The following is a 9,234-nucleotide window of genomic DNA, read 5'->3' as shown; positions in this document are numbered from 1 at the left end:
AGCTGGGAGGTGGGCCGGTCCCGTGGCTGGCAGCAAGCGTGGTGCTCAGAGCATTTGGTGACGGGAGAGGCTGGAGCCGGAGGTAAGTGGTCCACACTCCCCAAAAGGTTGCTGTGGGGGTAAAGACGCACTGGCATGTTTGATGGGCGGAAGCTGCAGCACTGAAACGGTGAGTTACTCTTCCCACGAGGACCCGGAGATGTGGTGTTCAGACGGGCTGGGGGCATTGCTCCTCTGGTAATGACTCTAGGGGAGGGGGCAGCTGTGGTTTTCATTGCTACTGTCGCAGGCGTCGGGCTGGAACCTCTCATGCGGTTGCGGGGCGAAGGGGCAACAGCTGGGGACTGTGTGGGTGGTGTTTAATTACTCTTACTTTTTTGATTTTTCTTTCTTTCTTTCTTTTAAATAGATTCTTTCTTCCTTCCTTCCTCTATTCCCAGAGAGCAACCAGAACTGCTTCACTGCTGTGTTCACGCTCTGGCACTGCACTTTGGTGAGGTCCCAGCCATAACCTTGTTCTTGCAGCCGCTGACCCCAGTGATGCACAAGCCCCCACCCATCCCAGACCCTCAGTCAGTGAATCCAGCAAACGACCCTAATGGCTCCAGCACCACCCCAGCCAGCTTTGGCTGTACACACACGTGTACGATGGTTGCCTTTTCCTTCGGCCAGTTACAAACCAGTTGCTGCGGTTTTTCCATTCTTCATTGGATCCTCTTGGAAAGACAAGGCAGAGGGGACCAACTCCGCTGGTTGTGTCTTCCAAAGGCATCTCTAAAAGGTTTAAGGCAACATTAATTTAGAGTATAACTACAGTGCAAAGGCAGCACAAAACTGAAAACTTAAGCCCATAACACCCTGCTGACCCTGAGGAGAACACCACGTGGTCTGAGTGTTTTGAATTTATATATCAATCAGATCCTTTGTAATAAGAGTTTAAGAATTTCTATTGAGGGAACACTGCTGGGGCCCAAGCCCCAGTTAAGCGGAGGGCTGGTGGGAGGCAGCTGGGTCTTGAGCCATGATTGTTCCACGTCGATTTTTTGGACCAGTTCAGGCAATGGGTGTGTTTTAGCTGTTGGGTTGCAAAGAGAGTCTCCGAGGAAATGGACCTGTACCGTGTCCGTCAGATTACCCCCAGGGAAATAAAAATCCCCAAATGACAACATTTTTCCTCACATCTCTGTTCGAGGACTCAGCAGATGATGGAGCAGCTGAAGTGACGGGGGGAGCAGCGGTAGCACGTCGTAGGCAGTCAGGTCAGCAAAAGTACCACAAATACGCTGCAAATCAAATAGAAACAACAGGTTATCTAACAGAGTCGGATAAAAACACCTTTCTGCTAAGCTCACACATCAAGGGAAGCACTACAAGCATTTTATTTTCCAACAGTTATCTCCCTGAGTCTGGCGAAGCGAGGGGCAATTACAGTCGCCACAGGAGGAAAGCTGGGATCTAAGGCTGCTGTTCTTTCATCACTGCAGCACCACTTGTGCAGAATAACTAATAAAAGCTTGTTGATACCATAATTAGGGCTTGAGCTGCGTTTCCTGCCATCCTTTAAGCCAGGTATTCCGTGCCCTTGCCCCACTGCACGTGGGTATTCTGCCCAGCACGTGCAATCAGACCAGGTTCTAGAGAAGGGAAGCCCTCACAAAACTGAACATTTAGAACACCCTTAATTTGTATTTATAGCCAACCTCTCGCACCTTGACACGCGCAATAAGCCAGAAGACAGGGGCCACAGAGCTAAGCCTGGCTGCTGTTGGGGACCCCGAGGCTGACCTCAGGATTGCTAAGGCACACTGAGGACAAGAGGTTTTGCAGATTTTAGCAGTTGCACACACAACGTTTTCAATCTTCTTTAAGCGAAAGAGTAAGCTGAGTAATTACAAGCTCATTGGCCTCCACTTTGCTCCATGGAAACGTTGCAAGCCCCACAACCATTGGTGCACACATCTGTTCCGTGGCCGCCTACTGTGCCTCGTTGCCTCGGTCGTTACAGCGTCAAGGTGCCAACTGCTGAGCAGTCGTTGGGGAAGGCTGGCAGGGCTCAACATTCCTTCTACACTGAGCAGTCGTTGAGGAAGGCTGGCAGGGCGCAACGTTCCTTCTACACCCATCCACACGCAGCAGCCCTCTAAGGTGGGACAGCGGGCATGGACTTACCTGAAATCACCGAGGAAAATGGCTTCTCTCAGCAAGATGATGACCTGGGAACACCCCAGCTGACCAACGGTGCTTTCCATAAGGAACAGGATGCTCTTCCTCAACCTCCAACTGCCCCACAGCACAACTAGGTAGCCCAAGACCAATCTTGGCACGTAGACACAAGACGTGGACCTCGCCATGTCCTGAAACACAAATAGATATTAATAGGATTAAATAGAATATATCGATTGCAATTGTTCAGGGTTATTTAAGTACCTTTTGAAGTACCTCTGTGACACCCAGAGTTTCTGGTTCACCTGGAGCCAACCTATTATTGTTTTTTTTTTTTACAAAGCAGCTGCTCTTACCTGAAGCAACATGCACATTACATCCTGCTTGTTTGCTGGCAGCCATAAATCCACAGTGCTGCGGAGTGGTACTGAAGGGTGTCCTACGTTTTGTGAAAGGCATTGGCACACCTGGTTTGTCTAGTTTCAGCCCCCTCCCCCCAAAGTACAGTCACTCCTATCCCTTCTCAAAGCAGTGTTGGAAAAGAAACAAACCACCTACCAGGAATTCATATCCCTGGCCACGTGTCAGGCAAGATAGGAGTGATCTAAGCAGTATGAGACAGGATAGATTCCACGGATGATGTATCGAGGGGAAAATTGGTCATTATTTCAATAGTCCTGCTCCAACACAAGCGTCACTGAGACTCTTAAAACACCTGATTTACGGGCATCATGCTATAACACGTGTACTCAGCAAAGCCTTGGTTGGAGTCCCATGGATTTTAGCACAAACATGTTGACAAATAACGAGTATTTTACCATCCCTTTCACATCGCATAACTCCAGCTGAAATCCAGAGCTACACAGGAGCAGATCAGCCAGAGCATCAGGTGGTGGGAGCAGCCTCCTCCCCACCAGATGCCTCACAGCCACCATCCAGACACAGCCCAAGGTGCCGATATGCACATTCCAGACGGGAATTCAATCCACCAGGGTGCTAAGCACTTCAGCCTGACCCAGGGGAGCACTAAAGCCTGGTTTTAAGACCCAAACCACAGCACCAACATTCCATGATGACACAGTTGGACGGGGACAGAGTCCTTGGCCCGTTGCAGCCAGGGAACCTAGGAGGGAGGCTGCATTTATCCCAACGGTTAAGCCAACACCCCTGCAAGCAAGAGCCGTTGGACGGGGACAGAGTCCTTGGCCTGTTGCAGCCAGGGAACCTGGGAGGGAGGCTGGGTTTATCCCAACGGTTAAGCCAACGCCTCTGCAAGCAAGTGCTCAGAAATAAACCTTCAATGGCCCAAATCATCAGGCACCTGGGCCCTGCGACCTCTGATTTTGCAGGAGACAAAGCCAGCAGCTGCAACACCTCGTGCACATCATTCATGGGAGACAGCAGGGAGGGTAGGGCTGATACACATGTCTAGCTTCACGTTTGCAAGCTTGATACATCCCTCTCTGTAAATGCTCTTCCATCTCATAAAAGATAACAGCTAGCATGCACCCAGCCTTTGGCAGGGGTGAAAACGGCCCAATATTCACAGATTCACAGAGTGGAAGGGACCTCCAGACATCATCTAGTCCAACCCCCTTGCTGTACCGCTTGCCCGTCCTTGCCCCTCCAGGATGGTTGTCTGCAACTGTGGTCCATGAGCAGCCCCCTGCCCAAACTCCGAACGGCAGGCGGCAAGCAGGTGACCCCTTCTGCAGTAACGCCACGCAGAAACAGGCAGGAACCAGCTACCGCGTTGCTAAAGCTGCTGAACTGTTCACTAGGGGCTGCTGCCATCATCCATAGCCTACCCATTCGAGTTCGGCTGCCTTGAGGAGGATGCGGATGCGCGTACTGCTCGCTGTTGTTATTCGAGTTACTTAATAGGCAAGAAATGCAGCAAGATTTAAAACAAAATAAAAATTATAAGTTCTGGAAGAGTAAAGTGACCTAGAAAATCCAATTGTCCTCTAAATGGCAACTGCACTAAGTTTGGAAATTAAATTCACTAATTAAACTGAAACAGCAGATTTTAGTGGCACTTCAAGTGCTCGATGTAAACCCTGAATCTCCAGCAGGTCTCAGTAATAATAATGAAATGTTTTGCATACAGATGCCAGGTACTGAGAGTCTGCAAAGCACTTCAGCTCTTCTTGAGACACCGTGGGAAGGCCCTTCTAGAAGCTTCTCCTCCCTCCAGCAGCATCAAGAGGGTCCCCTGCATCACACCTTGCCTTCACCAGCCGTTCTACCGGAGACTTTCACGGCCAATTCCTCCAGGCTAAAAGCCTGTCCCTGGCATTTGCCAGCAGCAGAGGATCTGTGGAAAGGGGAAAACTTTCATCTCTCCCTCTCAGTGTTCTTCTCACAGCCCTTAACCACAGAGCAGCTTGAGTCCGGAAGCACGGGTGTCTCTATTCCTTCCAAACGCATCAGCCCTCTGGGTAGCTCAAACAACTCCCCAGTCCAATCGTGCAGCCGAGATTATTTGCTGTTAAAAACACCAGCCTCAGTGTTTCTGTATGCCAACAGACAGGAAATAAAGATAAAACACAGGCGAGTGTTAGCTCAGCTCCTGGCTCCTGCGGTACCCGCTAGCTGAACAGCAACAACTTGCGAACGTGTGGATCAGTGTAGAGATGCGACTTCGCTGTAGGAGCTTCACAAGGAATCGCATGTTCTTTCACAAAACATCAGCAGGGCAATGGCATCACTGGATCTGTGTACAACCTCGAGGTCTGTGGTAATTAGACCCACCCAGGCACACATCCTAGGCCCCTTGGAGAGGCAGGGATGGCAATGGGGCGGGATGTCATGGCTAGGCACTCCCACCCTACTTCAGGGTGACCCACGTCTGTCCGTAGCACTCTACCAGCACGAGCAGCAATGCTTTTGGGTGGGCACTGCAGGTTTCCTGATCAATAACACACTGTCCTATCCCTAAGTTTTATTGCCTTCCAGCTTCACTAGGAAAGAGCGCTTTGGGTTCCAGAGGATATCAATTCCCTGTGCAGGCTAGCGAGGAACTGCTCTACAAACGCAACTACAGCCGCAGCAATCTCATTGCTTCCCTCCAGTCTATTGACGCAACAGATGTTGGTGCTATCTCAGATCAGGGGCACCTCGATCACCCAGCCCGATGACAGGTAATTTGCCCTGTTCAAAGAAACACTTGGGTATTAGCTTCAGGCTCAGTGTGATCCCCCTGAGCTCGTTAAAACACACAGCTAGATGATCAATATTCGCTCTTATTTGCTTCTCCCCAAGGAAAGAAGAATCATCCCCACTAAAGACCTACATTTTAAGTAGCAAAAACCTCAGTAAGAGATGGATTCTGCATTACACAGGTAACACCAGGGCAAGAAAAAACGGGGGAAAAAAAGTAACATTCGTTGATCAAAGGGGAAAGAGACTTTTTTTGCCTTTCTTTTCAACCAAAGTGCAGTACATAGGGTTATAACCTATGCACTAAGCTTCCCGTTAATGGCAGCTAGTCTATAACAAGTTGACCCAACGACCCTGCTTCTAGTCCCACAAGGATTATTAATAACCAGAACATATCACCTCCGCGGAGTGCGTTTGACGCTCACGCTCCGGCACAGTAGAGCCACATCAGCCCCAGTTAAAGCCAACCTACCCCACCAGATCCCGGAGAAACCGTTGTTCCCGAATGCCAGCCTGCTTTACAAACCCAAAGAAGTCCTCTGTGTGAGGGTGCCAAACATGGGCGTCTAAAATATGCGGCGCTCGCCTTGGTTTCCGTGCTCCTCAAGGTCCTTTACTCGATAGCCACCAGCAGCACGAAGCACCGGTCTCCTTCCAGCCCTCCTTCGAAAGGAGAACATAAAATTAAATTTCTGCTTAATTTTGCTCTTCTTCCTGCGGGGGAATATTGCTCTTCCTCCTGTGGGGCCAGGAATTGCAACCACTTTGAGCCAGGGTGGATTTTTCTTTCTTCCCGACGCTTCCTTGAAATTCTTGGAGTTGTGCAGGCCAACAGCAACGTGTTTTGATCTCGATGGCAGGAAGCATCTCCCCGCGCCCTTCTGCTGCACACCAAATGAAAGACCTGAGGGGAAAAACACCCCAACGCATACCTCTGGACATCAAGAGCAAAACACACGAAGGAAGGATTTTGTTTCTGTCCTGCATTGGTACTGACCAGCTCCAGGGAGGGAATAAAGCTGTCAGAGGAGATTGCCGAGATTGCTGCACAGCCCGGCTCTCAGAGACACTCCAGGAGTATCCGTACACCCAACCCGGACCAGCTGAAGCCATCATCTTGCTTCAAGGATCTCTCTTCAAGCTGAACCCTGCCCGGCAAACACCCCAGCTCCCCAGCACACCAAAATCCAGGCTGCCTCACCGATCCAACCCATCCCCAGCTTCTCATTAAAACATGCAAGAGAGCGGCTACATGCCAGTGCTGATGGGCAAAACCCCCCGTCCCTTCCATCCGCTGGCCACCCTCCCCTTTCTCCAGGTGTGTTTGACCACGTTAAATCACACACAATACGATCCCTCCGACATTTCACCCACCTCCCAAACAGTTTTGAAGCTGGACATCGCCTTCACCGTGCCTTTAATCTCAAGGCATCATATTCAAGAGATCCATCAAAATGGTTCATTAAAGTACTTTATTGGTGATCACGCATCCTCTGTGCACATTAAGCTTTGTACAAAACCCCCTCCATTAACACCAGAGTGAGTGACAGCCACCGGGAGCTTTGAATGCTGGTTTGGCTCCCTGCAGCAGAAGTGAAAACCACGTTTAAAAAAAAAAATCAGCCAAATGGGCTACACAGGTTGGGCTCCACCAGCAAACCAGTCCTCCCCTTCACAGCCCAGGATGAAAACAAAACACGCTCTCCCAGACGAGCCTGGTTTGCTCTTGCTACCGCCAAAGGGATGCACAGGAAAGGCTTCGCCGTTGGGGTCCTGCCTCCCACTTCTGATGCTCCACCATCAAGTGTCGGTGTAGTTTATCGAGACTAATTAAAAACCTCAAGACCTCTCTCAGCCACAGCAGGGAAGAGGTTTCCACGGCCTCATTTGTCGTCCGAGGCGCTCTCCGGCAGCAGGGCGCCGTTGGAGCTCTTGTTGCCTTTGCGGATGCACATGCCGCAGTCCAGCTCCACATCGACATCCCCAAACCTCAGCTGGCAGGACTCGTTGCAGCTGCGGGGGAAGGCAGTGACACCACTCAGGTATTTGCAGGCAGAGAGAGCTGTCAGCTCACCCCAGCCCACTCAGGAAGGCTACCAAGGACTGTCCGGCACCGAGCCAATCCTTTCCAGCCAAGCCAAGGACTTTGGACATGCGTGGGCACCCTCTTTTCTTAACCCACTGTGCACTGGTGGCTGGATTTCCCAGGCTAGCACTGGGTCTAGGTGTTGGACTTGGCCACCCCAGCTTATGCACGGTGCTGGGACCCCCCCCAGGACCTCTCTCCCCCACGTACCAGCGAGACGCAGCAGAATTCGCTGCCAAGACAGCGAGAGCAACTGCGTAGTGCCAGCAGAAGCACATGGTGAGGAATGTGAAGTTGCTGCGGTCAGTCTGATCCCAGCCCGGTCCTCCCCACGGAGGGGACAGCACAAACCCGATCTGGTCACAGACGGAAGAGACGTTAGGCATCAGTGCACACGAGGCTTTAGGACATCCCTCCTTGCTTTTCCTCCTGTTTTTAGCTAAGCTGCTGTAGCTGACTATGGAATAGATGTACAATAATCCCAAGTAACACCTGGACTACTGCCCTCAGCAGCCCCAAGCACCCTTGTCTCCCCAGAGTGACATGGGGGTGCATTTCAGGAGGAGAGGGATGCTCTGTGCACAAGCCTGAAGGCTCACAGTGCAGCCCAGCACCCCCAGAGAACGGCAACAACGTACAGGCTACATTGCCAGGCTGCATTTCTGCTGATTATGAGAGGTTTCCAGGTATTTCCAGTTACTTACAACAATCAGGGCAAGAAATTAGACCTAATAGTAAGAATAAAACCTTAAGATTGTTATTTCCCAGCCTTGTACTGTCTAATTTCCATTTAGACCCTGGATTTGCCCCTGTTGCATATGTTGCACATGTGTATCGCCATGATGACAGCTCTAGCACTAAGTTTCGTTCCTTCCTCAGATATTCCAACCAACCCACAAGTTTAACTCCCAACAGACATGCCTTGGAGTCCTCTTGCCTTCCTGGGTGCGAGGCCCCAGTTTGGAGTGCTGCATGTACACTGACCTGCCAAAGCCAAGAGCCCTGGAGAAGGAAGGAACTGGTCCTGAAGGTCTCCAGGATAATGTGATCTCGGAGGAAGACTTCTAGGAGGGCACAGAGGGCTCCAGCAAAGATACCCACAGCCAGCAGGGAATGGAGGTGGTGGTCCAGCCCAGCATCGCTGTAGTCATAGAAACAGAAGAGCAAACCTGCCAAGATTCACACTGCATTAGAAAAGCATGCTCTGGGATTTGTTTATTTACCAAAAAAAACCCCAAAACCACCCAACCCAAAAACCCACGCAAGCCAAAAACCCAACAAAGCATCTGAAAACTGACACTACGCTCCAGGTCTGGCTACGATGTGCCTGGTGGGAAGAGCCAGACAGCTCCAACAGCCTGCCGCCGTCACCTTCATTCTGCAAGGGCCACACAGCCCCCAGCACTGGGATCTGCTCTGCCCACAGAGCAGCCCCCATAGCTGCAGGGGTCCCCATGCCCCAGCCAGGGCCATAGGGCTGTGCCATAGGGCACAGTGATGGGGCCTTCAGCTCAGCACACACCTTCCAGCTCTGCCTGCTTGCACAGCACCTCGCCAGGCTCAAAGCAGACTGGGAATTTGGAGATGTTGCACACCAGTGACCCCTAACCCATACTCCATACCCTCCCGGGCACCACGTGCGATTCACCTTCCACGAACAGCGCCACGGAGAGCGAGAGACGATCCAAGCCAAGCGGCAGTCTGAGAGGGGAGTGCGAGATGACGTCCACAATGCCGGAGAGGAGGAAGAAGAGGTACATGGTGCTGTAGTGCCACTGGGTGAGGTTTGTCCAGCTGTGTGTCTTGGGGCTGGACAGATGCAG

The 9,234-nt window shown here is 51.3% G+C and overlaps 1 protein-coding gene across 1 annotated transcript in view; it reads right to left on the bottom strand.

Annotated features, from left to right (window-relative positions):
- Positions 1 to 7,208: 7,208 nt before the first annotated feature.
- Positions 7,209 to 9,234, bottom strand: part of LOC104506953 (transmembrane protein 45B-like) — a 2,534-nt gene continuing 508 nt past the window's right edge. Inside the window, 4 exon segments of the mRNA XM_010148088.1 lie at positions 7,209 to 7,338; positions 7,622 to 7,767; positions 8,396 to 8,580; positions 9,060 to 9,234. The exon segment at positions 9,060 to 9,234 is cut by the window's right edge and continues 15 nt beyond it. Of these exon segments, the coding sequence (XP_010146390.1) occupies positions 7,209 to 7,338; positions 7,622 to 7,767; positions 8,396 to 8,580; positions 9,060 to 9,234 (636 nt within the window).

Source organism: Eurypyga helias, unplaced genomic scaffold (genome assembly GCF_000690775.1).
Source record: "Eurypyga helias isolate BGI_N326 unplaced genomic scaffold, ASM69077v1 scaffold10233, whole genome shotgun sequence".
Taxonomy (NCBI): Eukaryota; Metazoa; Chordata; class Aves; order Eurypygiformes; family Eurypygidae; genus Eurypyga; species Eurypyga helias.
Note: the sequence above shows the minus strand (reverse complement) of the source record. Positions and strands in the feature narration are given on the sequence as shown.